The sequence below is a fragment of the Vulpes lagopus genome, chromosome 13 (genome assembly GCF_018345385.1).
Source record: "Vulpes lagopus strain Blue_001 chromosome 13, ASM1834538v1, whole genome shotgun sequence".
In the NCBI taxonomy this organism is placed as follows: Eukaryota; Metazoa; Chordata; class Mammalia; order Carnivora; family Canidae; genus Vulpes; species Vulpes lagopus.
Genome location: NC_054836.1, coordinates 30,622,413 through 30,636,775, shown reverse-complemented (window position 1 = coordinate 30,636,775; position 14,363 = coordinate 30,622,413). Strand labels below are relative to the sequence as shown.

Genomic DNA, 14,363 nt, shown 5'->3' with positions numbered 1-14,363 from the left:
GGTTTTTCTAATTTTCATTGTTGCTATTATGTCTCAACAAATTTAGGTTCCTGCTTTTTAGGAGACCTTTTGTCGCTGCTGTTAATTGGGTTTGGAGTATTTTCATTCATTAGCTTCTACATTCCATGAGACTTTTTAATTTGGAAACTCATGTTCTTGATTATTGTAATTTTTTTGAAATACTTAGTTCTTTCTCTTACTCTTTTTGTTCTTCTGATTTTTTTTTAACATATTGGACTTTGTGGTCACCGTTTTTTTCCCCTCTATTTTCCACCCTTTTAAATAACATCCTATTTTATGAAAATAACACTTTCTCGTGCTGGTCTCTTTTTCAACTTCAGAGTTCCTCCAAAAGATTTTATTTTTTGCCTTTTTGACCTTAAATTTCATGTTAGTCTTGGGTTTCAGTTAAATCTGGCTTTTCTTCTCATGTTTATGTGTTGAAGACTGGACTTGGTAGGTTTTACCTACTTGGTGGTAGCTCCACTTGTAGGTGGAGATTTTTGAATTTGAGTTTCAGTGTAACATGACTGAGATGGACTGTATCTGGGGACCTCTGACAGCAGTATACTCAGGGATTCTCCTTGTGTGGAATATTGTTTAACATCTTTTGGGCTGCAGGTTTAGGGGGCAGAGGGTTCTTAGCATCAGTGTGTGTATGTTATACACAGTGATATCACTATGATCCCCATGATGTATGATAAAGATAAAAATTTTCAGCAGTTACACACTGATTAACTTTCTTGATTTAAAATCTATTGTGCTAGTTGTTTTCTATTTGTTCTATATGTTGTTTTCTTTTGCCTGCCTTCGTATTAATTTCTTATTTTTAAATTGTTTTATCTTACCATTGTTTTTAACTTAAAAACATTTAGTGTAGGCCATGAGTTTAGAATGTAGATGTAGTCACAGTCACCTTCAAAGAGTAATATACCATTTGTGAGCCTGTAGTAGTAGTAGGTTACTAAAGGAGAGCCTGCAATGGTGAAAACGCTCCTATTGAGTATGTGACTCACAGAGGTTCTGTATTCTAATCACCCCCAACTCAGTACTTACCAATATTTTGAAATTATCTGTTTGTTTCTTCTTACCTGCTCTCTGGCATCTGCTGTCTCTTGTTCTTGTTGTGTACCATAGGTGAACGGGTGATGGCGTCCTCTCTATCCTTTGGTGAGGCATATCTTTTCCTAGATTTAAGGCTGTTCATCTTGTGACCTCAGCTCTGGTGCCTCCAAGAAGAAGTTAGGGTTTTGTAGTTCATATGATTTTTCTTAAGGTATGAACATTTTTTCCAGCTTTCCATATCTTACACAAGAGTAGAAATCATCAGTGCTACTGAGAAATGTAGACATTCAGAATTTAGTTGGTTATTAAGCATGTACTTTTTTGAACCACCAAAACCCCCACAAATAGTTGTAATAGTACTTCATACAACGAATGACACATTCATGCAACTCTTCTTGCCAAGATTCCTTCACCTCCCTTTCTAATATGTGTTTCATATATACTTGACCCAGAATTTTCTGTTTACCATTCCCATACCAGAGTGACTGGTATCCTATAGACTTCCTACAGTTTATAGGCTGCTGCCATCTTGGCTGGTACAACATGTGAGTGGTAGGAGTATAGCATCAAGTAATTCTCTTTCCACCACCTAAGACAGTAGGTTTTTCCCATTTAACAGGGAAGTACCTGTTTCTGTGGTGGTCTCTCAGTATGTACTTTGTGAACACTTTTAAGGCTTTCCACAAATGTGTTAAATATCTTGCCTTTAAAAAGAGTGAGGAAGAGAGTTATTGCTGGTCATCTTTGGGATTTGACCACATGTTAAAGGAAGCATTCTGTTTATCGTATATAGAGTTTATGTACTGCTGGAATAGTCTATGCAGATGTTGGAAGTATAAAAAAGAGGCTTAACAAAATTTGTCTTACTTGAATATAACTAATGTTGATAATACTTTTTAAAAAATTACAAAGTCTAAGAAATATGTGATAAATAGTATATTAGAAGAGAAGATTTAAGCTGAGAGACAATTCTAGTCAGTTTGGGATTATGTACATTTGATGGTTCTATTTTCTTCTCCATTACTTTAACAAAAACATTGCACTTAGAATTTTGGAATTCCTAGTACAGCAAAACAGCACTGGCAATGTATGCTAAATGCCATGATGATATCTGTGGCCTTCCTGCAGTCTTTCTTATCTGGGTATGTTTGATCTAAAACACAAATCTGTCAGGTGTCTGAAACTCTGTATGCCACCTTTTGCCCTAAAGGTCTATCTCTCTCTAATTTTATTCAGTCTTTAGAATGAAATCAGAGATCATTTCCTCTGAAAGGACTTTTCTAATGCTTTCACACAGAAATAAGTATTTTATCTCCTGGTCTACTTGTAGATATTCTTCTGGTGTTCATCTGTCATAGTCTGTTATAGATCAGTCTAAGATTTGAGTTCCTTGAGGACATAATACATGTCTCCTTTATCTTTAAATACTAGCCCTTAATACAGGCCTTGGACATCATAGGCACACAGTATTGTTCAGCTGAATTACATTGATCATTTTAATGGTTTTGCTTAAAATGCTTAAAAATGTTGCTTATACTTAACTAAATCTACTAGAGGCCTTCCCGTTTTTTTTTTTTTTTCTTTTAAGTTTTATTTATTTAAGAGAGTGTGCATGCATGTGTAAGAGCAGGGAGAAGGCCAGAGGAACTCTGAAGCAGACTCCCTGATGAGCAGAGAGCCCACTGCAGAGTTAGATCTCATGACCCTGAGATCATGATCTAAGCTGAAACCAACAGTGAGACACTCAACTGACTGAGTCACCCAGGTGCCTCAAGCCTTTCCGTTTTTGTCTAATAATGGAATATTGAAATGTTTTGTGTTCAGAATCAAAATATAAATTTTTAAGACATGCATTGATATGTAAAATAATAAAATGAAACAAAGCTGTGGCATGCAAAAATCTTAATATAAATGTCCATGGGGGTTGTCCTTATAGCTTGATTATGAAATTTTTAAAAAGTGATTTACTTAAAAATATATTTAAACTTTTTTTTTTTTTTTTTCCTGCCCAGTGTAGTGACTATGACTTGGAATTTGGAACTGAGTGTTTGCAGTTGGCTCTAAAGTATGGTCATGTTCATGCCAAACTTGTGGAAGGATCGCCTGACCTCTGGAAGGTAAGGAAGTTGGAATTTTGTTCTGGATCTTGGCTGTGCTTATAAGTCATTCCTAAGATACATTCTACGAGTCTAAACACTTCCCAGGTGCTTTAGAAAATGGAGTAGTATAAAACTGGTTGGTTTCAGAGTGAAACAGTATTTTGAGGAATAAGGGTATGTATATGTATACCTTACAGACATTAAGAGTTTCACTGGGTTTTCTGAGCATCACTGTATGTATGGTTTCTATGTCTTGGTTTCCAGAAAATTCACTTTTAGATAATTTATTCAAATTCCATTTTAGCTGATAAGATGGTTTTACTCAATTTTTTTCTTCTCTCTCTCTCTCTATTCTTATATTCTGTTGCCTTAAACTTAATTGGATTGAGGATGTAACTCACCTTTCCACAGTAGCAACATTTTGTTCTAGGCCTTGGGGGTGGCAACTCCAACTTAACTGGGTTAAGGAAAATCTGCCATAGTTCTGACTCAGTGGGGTAGATGACTGGACCCACTTAGTGGCCCCAATGAGGAGTTGGACTCTTGAATATAGTAAGGTTGACTCCTAATGACAAACTTCGTTTTTGAGGGAGTGAAAGTGATTGTAGCACTACCCTAGTAAAGCTTCCCATGGAAACTGGAGTGTTTCACAGTGTGGCCTTCCTCTGTTTTGAAGGTAGAAATGTATTGAACTGAAAAGTAGATTCTGAAATAGGGTAGGGTGGTTTTATTTTTTGAAGTATTGTTGCTTTTGAATAAGGGATGAAATCTTTAGAAAGCAGCCATGTAAATCTGTTAAGGAAAGAGTCCTCCTATTTTCTCATTGACTTAAAAACAAAACAGAAAGCCCTATAGGTTCATTAGGTATTTTGTACAGTAACCTCATGCTCCTTGCTGCATGCTCAGATCGTCTCAAACAGACTTAAAATGTTCTGAAATTACCAAATATTGGTATGTCTGGACTATTGCCTTGTAAAGAAAATTCATGTAGTATTATTGTTCTTTTAAGGATTTCCAAATGTCTTCAACCCAGCAGGGAAAACATCTTATTTGTTTTGTGTATCCTTTTCTATCTATGGCTCAGAGGATAGTAAACATATTGTGAGGACTATAGTGTTCACCAGCTAGGTGTTTTGTTACAGATCCTGACTCACATCTCTGTACAACCCCTTTTGACTGTGGGGTAGACGATTTTCAGGAAAGAGGAGAACTAAGTGGAAACTCACAAGTTTTATTGTTCTTAACACATTCATTTAACACTCTGGCCTCATTTTGTTGTCTTAGGGTGTGTGGTGATCTATGTCTGTGGGTGTTCAGAGCCTTTTTGAAAATTATCAAGCACCCTGAGACCTGTAGATGAGAGGAAAGTAACACACTACTCTTGAAATTTTCCATTTGTTCCTCACAAATTTATTTCAATTTTGTTCTAGATTTTCTTTAGTGAAATCTCCTATTTTACTGCTTTCTCAAACAACACGATATTCTCACATCCCGGTGTTCTGCTTCTCTTTCATGGGCACCAAGTGTCCGTGCACTAAACAGGGATTGGCTTCCCGGTGCTTCTCCTCATTTCCCTGGTGAATCATTTTATAATGCCCTTGTGGGTTGAATTGTACCCCCTATCAAGGTTTGTTTGAGTTCTAACTCTGGCCCTTGGGAATGAGGTATTATTTGAAAAGTGTCTTTACATGTCTGATCAAGTTCAGTTGAGGTCATACTGGCATAGCATAGGCCCTGAACTCAACATAGAAGAATAGCAGGAGGGAGAGAGATGAAGGGAGAATGCCAGGGAGGATGGAGGCAGGGACTATGGTGTTGCATCTACAAGCAAAGGAAAGCCAAGGATGGCTGGCAAGCACAGAAAAGTAGGAAGAGGCCAGGAAGTGTTCTTTTATAGATAGTCTTCAGATACTACATGGCCCTGTTGACACCTGGATTTGAGATTTTAGCCTCCAGTAGTGTGAGAGAATAAATGTGAAGCCACCCAATTTGTGGTTCTTTGTTACAGGAACCCTAGGACGTTAATAAACATTCCACACACGTAGGCCCTGAGGGATCATCATTCTAGTATTGCTTTCCAAACTGGGAGGGATGAGGGTTGGAAGAGCCCCATTCTTTACAATGTTTGAATAATGGGATCTTGGATTCCAAAAGGGCACGTAATGCAATGGATTGGGCAAAAAGTCCTTCAAATGGCAGTTAGGAGGTCTTTTTAAGTAGTTCTTCTGATAATTGAAGTGAAATTATTTTGATGCAAGTATGGCAGTTTCAGGGTTCCTGTTTACTCTTCCTGCATCCTGTCTCATCATTGTCTGTTCCTACCACCCTTTTATTTTCTTCCGATACTTTCCTAGCTATTGCTCTAGTCCTCTTGAGCTTCTTCATGACATTGAATTGTCTTCAGTATAGGCTTCTCATTTAATTTTGTGATCTTGACATTTTGTATGGATAAAAGAGTTTTTCATTTTCTGTTGAAACCAAAGCAATGGAATCTACACTAAAAATTAGTGTTCCAATTCTATACTAAAACCAAAAGTGCTACCGTTTTAAAAAATTTGAATCTGAAAAAAAGATTTAGTACAATGAGGCTGAAACTGATACTGAACTCAGGTGGCTGGCATATGATTGATAAATCCTGAAATGGTGAAAAATGCATTTCAGGCAGCATTTTACTACTTTATACTTTGTATAAAGTAAGCAAAGGAGGATTCTAAAACACAAATTCAGAATACCTTCCCCTGCCCCTCAGAAGTCAGGGAGTTCACCTGGGCAGTGGTGTGAGCAATGCCTAGAAATGACTCAGGCCTTGCATGTAGGACTATTTGAACTGCCACCAGAAATCCCAGGAGAGTTATTTTGTATTTTACATGCTTTTTTGTAGAAGTAAATGTTCAGAATTATATCACCCCTCTTGCAGTGTCTCCTTAGGGGCCTGGAGGAAACATTAATTGCTCTAAATCACCATGTAGGGTAGAGGACGTTCCCCACTCCCCATGATAAAGACGAACCAATCACAGAGGCAAACAGGATTGATCTCTGGGATAGGAATTGGCTCTCCTGCTTTCCCTGAGGGGTGGTGCCTTGCCAGGCCTTAGTGAGCACACTGTTACTTGACAAAATTTCATCTAGTGGACATAAAAACTTCCATTCCTTTAATTGATAATTGTACCATATATTTGTCCCGATATACTTAAGTACTTGCTCACTTACTATATAGAACTAATTGAACAGGCTTTTTGTTTCTAAATGTTACCATTTTCCTTAAAGCATAAAAGATTTATAACCAGGTATTGAAGAAATTTAACTGTGTTCCATTGTCTGAAAATACTTGTTAGGAGGAGTTTCTGAAGTGTTTGAGTCATCACATATTATTGAAATAACTGATTTTTCAGGAATTCTTTTGATGAGAGGTACTTTTTTTTTTTTTTTTTTTTAGAACAAAATAGTCTCACTTTTTAATCTAAAAAAAACCAGTGTGGTGACCATTTTCTTTTTAGAGATTTTCATTTAGTCATCTAGTCTAAAGAAAGAAATATTTTCTAGATAGACCTAATTGATGAAATGGAAAAAAAATAAATACATCACCAAATCTGAATTTGTGTCTTATAATGTATTTTTAAAAATTTAGAATTCTCTGACTTCTGATTATTGGAGCTACATACTCATTTTCTTATGAGTTAAAAGATATGAAAGAGGGGACTAAGTGTTCTGATTCACATTAAGATGGTGGCCGACTGAACTAGGCTCTGAAAAGTCTAAGTTACTCTATTGAGTGTCAACACAGAGTGATACAAGTAGGTGTGATTAGTGTCCTGTAGAATCCACCTTGAGGTAGCTGAGGATAAGCCTGGGCTCTGTGTCAGAAGGCTGTTGCTCTGGCTCTGAGTTTTAGGTTTCTCTTCTATTGAATATTTTTTTTCTTTTAGTTACATACCTGACTCAGATGAAATATTGCACAGAAGCACAAAGAAAAGAGACAAAAATTGAGCTTGACTAGGTGAGGGCATGAGGCCCTGAGCCCCTGAGCCCTGGTCTTTAGGTGGCTTCTGAGTCTCTACTGAGCAAGCAGCATGAAAATGAGTGAATCAGAGGATTGAGGGCTCCATTCCATCACTAAAGGGTTGATATATTTTTTTCTTTTAAAGTAACTAATTTTCATAATGTATTGTGCAAGGTCAAAAGAAAGCTACAGATCATGCAGACAGAAGGAAATCAACTTCAAAACTCATTTAATAAACTTTTGAAAATTAAAAAAAAAATAAGGAGAGGGCAACCCATATTCCTGTAAAAGTTTGACAGAAAAAGTGTAACTCATCAATTTACAATTGCAACATTTTCCAGTACTGTTCTCTTTGAAGTTAACTGTTTCAATTAGAAAAAAAAAATTCAGCTATTTTTAAATGCAGGACTTTACCAGTTTGTGAGAAACATTTTGTACTTTATTTTCATTAAATCTGTGTTTGGTGAGAGGTGGAGTTGAAGTAGTAAATAAGGCTTTATATAGAAGGTATTAGTAAACAATAAAAAAGCTTTAATCTGTGTATAGTAGGTATCCACAGCCTACAAGAAACAGTAGACCAAAGGAAATTTAGGAGTCTGTCTTGTTTATTCAGTAAATGATTTAATAACAGTGGAGAAAAGGCCGTTAGGTGATACAAATATGTATCTTACTAAGATTGATTGCAATGCAAAACTGGTAAGTCTTAAAAAAAACTGGTCTTTCAAGAATGCTGGAAAAGGGATTTTAGGATTCGAGACCAATTTTTTAACTTAAATTCATCATTAAGATCTCTGGGGGGTGGGGAGCATAAGATACTTTCACAGTTCCTGTATTTTAATTTTGAATGTGGTTTTACTCCTTAAAGCCAGAAGGAATATAAATGAATAATGATAATTAGATCTCTTCCTATTTCAGTTCTGAGTTTACCCTACACAGCAGAAAATCATTAAAGAAAAACACTATTTTCTCATTTGAATTACAAATACTGAAGCCTGATTTCAGTTACCTAGTTAACTTTAGGTTTTCAAGGAAACAGAAGAAAAGCTTACCTAATGGAATTCTTTCAGGAAAATTTGTCAAAATACTGTTTTCACAGGTTAAGGAATTTTGCTTATTCTTTTCATAGCTATATTCCCCAAACTTAGAACAGGACCTAGAACACAGTAGTTATCAGATAAATATTTGTTGAATGAATGAATGAGATCAGCATATTATTTAATTTGGTAAATATGTAGCATGGACCTTTAAATGTCTGTTTTCTATTTTCTGCCCAGATACTGGAATCTAATTGTGGATTAGTAACTATAGTACTAGTTTTGGTTTGCATGTGCTTGTTTTATCAATAATATAATAATTTCATATTTGACTTTAATACTTTAGTTAAAGGCTCAAGCGATTTTCTATCTAACATCTTTTAAAAGGTTATCTATTTGAAAGAGAGCATGGGAGGAAGGGGCAGAGGGGTGTGGGAAAGAGAGATGACCTTGATATCATGATCTAAGCTGAAACCAAGACTCAGACACTTACTTACTGAGCCACCCAGGCACCCCAATTTTCTATCTTATGTGTTAGCTACTACTTTAATTGTGGGTTATAGGATAATGTTTTGCAGCAGGTTTTACCTGCCAAGATAAAGGCATAGCAGGGGGATCTATTTTGGTTAGAAGTGCCCTGAGCAACTTAAGCTGAACAAAGTTTTTGTTCAAGTCTAGTTATGAGATAGTCTGAAGGAAAAAAATATGAATTATAGACACAGAAAAGTACTCCCTTGGTAAGTACTTTTCCACATAATCATCTCAGCACTTTGATGATGAACAAACTCCTAAGCTTATAGTACTTATTAATATAGTGCATTATCTTCTAGGTTTTTCAGTTCTGACATAACTCGTTCTGCACTGCCACACATCTGACATATTCTGTGCTTGAGCTCATAGGATATGTTCTGGGAAATCTCTGCGCTAGGATTATGGCAGGTTACAGTTAAAAGGAGGATGTGCGTTCGTCAGGGAAGCTAATGATTGTTCTTACGTACACAAAGCTACCATCGTCTCTGTCAGATCCACATATTAATAAAAAACTTAAAAGGTGAGCTTTATCTACATAAAGATTATCTGCTTCCTTCAGTTCAAAAGGAAGTCTCCCTTGATGTGAATTAATCCTTGAGAATTCCCTCATTTCAACTAAAAATATGTTTTAGTGATTTTTGTTACACATACTCCTTCCTTCCTTACGACATAAAACTTTACTATTAAGCAGTGATAACTAGTAGTGCTAGTACTTTCTTTTTGAACATTACCACGTCATCTTTGAAATAATAGTTTACTCATATTAACAAGATTTTGATAACCACTGCCACATAAGACCTCAATTTAAAGATCCAAAACCAGTATTCAGCAATTTGCAGAAATAGAATATATTTTTCTGAACTTAGTATTGTTGTTATAATTTAGAAATTGTCAGTACTACGTGTTTACAGTTTTTCCAAAATAAATTGTTTCCGTTGGGGCATAATTTTATTGCTCTCACATTCCTTCCTGCTCTGTTAAGTCTAATGAGGTTTGTTTGTCCTTTAGGTGACCTACAAACGAGATCTGTATGCAGCTGAATCGATTATTAAGGGTATGTTTGGCCTTGTGACTGTCAGTTCCTGTGTTTCAAAAATGTAAGCCAGTTTAGAATTTCTCATGACATTTTAAATCCCAGAATTCTCAGAAGCATAAATGCCTGTAGGCCACAGAGGTCTCTGATTTGTTTTTTGGAAAATAATTACATTTCCTGCTTGTGAAATATCACTTACTAGTTATGTCATGTTGGTTTTAATTTTTATAAAGGAAATACTTAATTTAAGAAAAATATAGGACCTTAACACTATTTAGAAGTAAAAACTGATTTTAATAAATTTTAGATATTTATTTTTACTCAGAGGCCTGCTCCCCCCACCCCCATAACATTGCCATATCAGTCCATTATATAGCATCTTTCATATTGAGATATTTCCCCCAAAGTATAGAAATAAGACTAAACGATTTGTTAAATTCCTTTTCAGTTTTGACAATGATTGCAGTTTTGTTTTGTAATTTAGATACGACATGTGTAATAATCCCTTTATCGTTGTTTTTCATCTCTAGGCCTCACAGCTACACAGAGGTAGTTTATTTAATAATCAACAAATATTTGGGATCCCTGGGTGGCACAGTGGTTTAGCGCCTGCCTTTGGCCCAGGGCGCGATCCTGGAGACCCGGGATCGAATCCCACGTCGGGCTCCCGGTGCATGGAGCCTGCTTCTCCCTCTGCCTATGTCTCTGCCTCTCTCTCTCTCTCTCTCTCTGTGACTGTCATAAATAAATAAATAAAAAATTAAAAAAACAAAACAAAACAAAACAAAAAAACCCACAAATATTTGTCGTTGTGCTGAACACTGTACTAGGAATGTAATGATGACACACAGGGGACATTGATTCCCTATCTTTACAGCCTCTGTCATTTCATTCAGGGTTTCTGAATCTCAGCAGCCTGGGTATCTTAGTCCAGGTAGTTCTTCATTTTCAAGATTGTTTTGACCACTGCAGATTGTTGAGCAGCATGCTTTGCTCTAGATGCCAGGAGCACTCTGCACTCCTTCCTCCCTCCCTTCCTCCTGATGTGACATCAAAGATGTGTCCCACAGAAACACTGTTAAAACTTGTGGTCCTGGCAAAAATGACAGTGCCGATCCTGAAGCAAGTGTGGGGCTTCACCATCTGTTACTGACACCTTCGAAATTGATGAAGAATAGATCTGTGTGCTTAGGTTTTGACAGAGAGGTGAAGTTGTATTTCAGAATCAGAAGTTGAAGAAAATGCTAATCTCAACTCTGAGTGCATAAGTTTGTTAGATAGGTTTTCCCTCATATTTTGAATAATCAATTGGCTTCACATTGACAAAACTGAAATCTTCTCTCTGGTCATGACATTGTATACTTGTAGTTAGCCCTCAAGGTTTTTGCACCCAAGAATATTGCATTTCAAACCATTAATGTACCATAATTTATAGGTCTGTGTATCTGTGTACATAAACAGATCGTCTCTAGCTATAAATCAAAATGTCGACATGTATTTACACATCAGCCAGGCGTTGTGTAAACATTACTGTGGAGCAGTTGACTAAACCATAATGTGGTTGGTTATGTTCTCAGCACGAGGAAATAGAAAACTAGTCTGATTTCCTGACACACTCATACCTTTGTTAGGTACAGTGGACCTGACTTAACCTGTGAGTCGTTGGTAAGGGGTCCTTCTGAAGACTGTACACATTATATTTGCCTACAATGTATCAGAGCAGGCTTCTTATAATGCAAAAGCCTACATTTGAAGTGTTACTGTAGTGAGTATAGTTTTGAAAATTGTATACAGAGAGAGACTGTTGTTTTCTTCTGTAACATGTTTTAGTGTGGTATTTTTATTTTTATTTTTATTTTTTTTTGGTATTTTTATTTTTAATTTACTTACAAAATGTTATTTTATTCTCAGGGAAAGTAATCTGACTGCGTGTAAACAGCTAATCAATAATATCAAAAAATTTCCTTATGCTGTAAGGTTTGCATTTCTAGTAACTTCCTAGGAGATTGTGATGTTGCTCATAAACTTTGAGGGCCACTCCTCTCTGGCTTCCCCTTTTTTGGAGTGGGGCCTCCAGATCAGCAGCATTGTGATTACCTGAGAACCTGAATGCAGGATGTGTGCCCCCCCCCCCCCCATTAAATCAGAATATGAATTTTTAGCAAAAACTCTGGCTAATTGGTTTCTATGTTAAATTATGGAAGCACCCCTGTAGGCTGTTTTTGAGTCTTAGTAGGTCATTTCTTTTTAGATAATATTTTTATTGCATTAAGAGCTCTTACTGTGTTCATCAGCCCAGATGCTTTTTGCTTACCTGGGATTGCTACCTGCCTTTACGATTTGCACTAATACTCTCTCTGAGGCCTGATAGGAGAAATAATGCTGGGCATAGGCAAATGAATACCCTTGGATTTTTAAAAAATAAAATTGCAAAATAAAATAAGATATATAGCAGATGATCTGAGTTACAAATTCACCTATTTGCCTGTCTCTAGTGAATGTTCAAAGTATCTTTCTAAGCACTACTACAACACAGTATTTTATTGGGTACTCAGTTTGTGTAAGAAAGTTTAAGGCATTTTGTGTGTGTCATCTTGTGTTTCTCCAACTACTTAAGGATGTAGGTCATGTCACCGTGTCCATTATAGGATAATCAAGGGTTCTAAGCAATTATTGATTTAAGAAGGATAGAAAATACATTCTTAACTACAAGTTTCTGTCTTTGGAAGTTTACCTCTTTATACAGCTATTATCTTTTTTCCTTAAGCAGAGATTGTTCATATTGCCTTCTCTGATATCCTTGAACTACATGTGTTTTCAAATTTGGAGTATTTATATTTTCAGAAGTTAATGCAGTAGATAATGTATTAAGTCACGCACTAGTGGGATTAAGGACCTTGCAACATAATGAAAATGATAAAGCATGAATGGTTACATTCAGTATAAGAATAAAAAGACTATTGGGCAGCCCCGGTGGCCCAGCGGTTTAGTGCTGCCTTTAGCCTGGGGTGTGATCCTGGAGACCCGGGATCGGGTCCCACATTGGGCTCCCTGCATGGAGCCTGCTTCTCCCTCTGCCTGTGTCTCTGCCCCTCTCTCTCTCTCTGTGTCTGTCATGAATAAATAAAATCTTTAAAAGAAATCATAAAGAGTATGGAGCCTTCTAGTCCAACTTTAGGTCTGATGTTTACCACCAAGTTTATATATGAAAACAATTACTGAATTTTCTATTGAAAGACATTGGATTTCAGCATTGCCCATAACTTGGTGTGAACCTCTTTTAGATTGATTCAGTGAAGGTGAGAGGATATGTCTCGGGGTTTTTTTTTTGTTTTGTTTTGTTTTTTTATCTCATCTCTAACAGTGAATTTAATTGAATAGAGTCATATGTTAAAGGGTACAGCTGCATTTTTTCCCCATAGAATTGAAAAATTGAAATTATGGAATAGGTGACTCTTTTCTCCTGTCATACTACTTTTTCTACTTCTAATAGATGAATACTGAGATCCAGTGTATCTGTCCCTACATTATATATACATTATATATATATAACATATGTATTTATATATATTTTTCTCAAAGATGATATGAAATTGGGCATATACACTTTTGTCAAAGTTCATAATATAACAAATGTATATATATATATTTTTCTCAAAGATGATATGAAATTGGGCGTATACACTTTTGTCAAAGTTCAAAACCAGGATTTGAGCACATGGCACTCAAGCCAGTTGTTTTTAAGTATGTTACCTACTTTTTTTTTTTTTTACTGTAATATTGTAACAGACATAATACCACTTCCATTTTGAAGGTGGGTAAACTCTGGTTTAGATTCATTACTTTTCTCTTGGTCATACAGTAAGAGCAAGATGCACAATTTAAGCCTAGGTCTCTTGAAGTCTGACTTCACTCTGGGGCACGGGCATGGCCACTTGGCATCTCTGAGTCATGAGCTGCTCAAGTTGACTGCTGTAGTGGATACTAGATTCATTAGTGCTCTTTTATTCAGTACAGCAAATAGTTTATAAAATTCAGCCTACCCAGTTCTGATTCTGTTGGTTTAAAACTGCATCTTCAGCTGGCCCGATGAAGAGTAGCACACAGTTGCGACTGGACATGTTCTCTTACAGTGCTGTGCTAAACACACAGTATCATCTTCTAGAGAGTTCCAGAGAGTGTGAGAAAAACAGAATATTGAGATAGCAGGTTTCTAGACATGCCCAGAGAATGAGTAAAAATTAAAGCTCCGAGTCATGATTTCACAATGATGGTTTAGTTACTGTTTAGTTTTGGTATATGTTAATTTTGGTGGTTGAATACTTAACTAGAAATAGCAGTTTTTCCTTTTCCGGGATGAAGCTTTTTTTCATCTTGTGATCTGAGTGTTAGTATTCTGTAAGTCGTCCTTTCTGTGCTGCTTTTTCACTTGAATGCCAATTATTGCTGTTCAACAAATTATATTTTCATGAAAGTAATGTCTCGTTTATATATTTCCAGGCTCTATAAAGCATTTCCTTGATGAATGTCATGTCTTGCAAGTGCATTTTGTTCTCGCAAGTTTACTTGTCACTGGAATAGCAAGTGTGTTTTGGTGTATC

The 14,363-nt window shown here is 36.2% G+C and overlaps 1 protein-coding gene across 1 annotated transcript in view; it reads left to right on the top strand.

Moving 5' to 3' along the window:
• CRPPA (CDP-L-ribitol pyrophosphorylase A) overlaps window positions 1-14,363 on the top strand; it is a 291,595-nt gene that overhangs the window by 94,874 nt on the left and 182,358 nt on the right. The window contains exons 4-5 of the mRNA XM_041728219.1: window positions 3,078-3,182; window positions 9,738-9,783. Of these exons, the coding sequence (XP_041584153.1) occupies window positions 3,078-3,182; window positions 9,738-9,783 (151 nt within the window). The remainder of the gene's footprint in view (window positions 1-3,077; window positions 3,183-9,737; window positions 9,784-14,363) is intronic.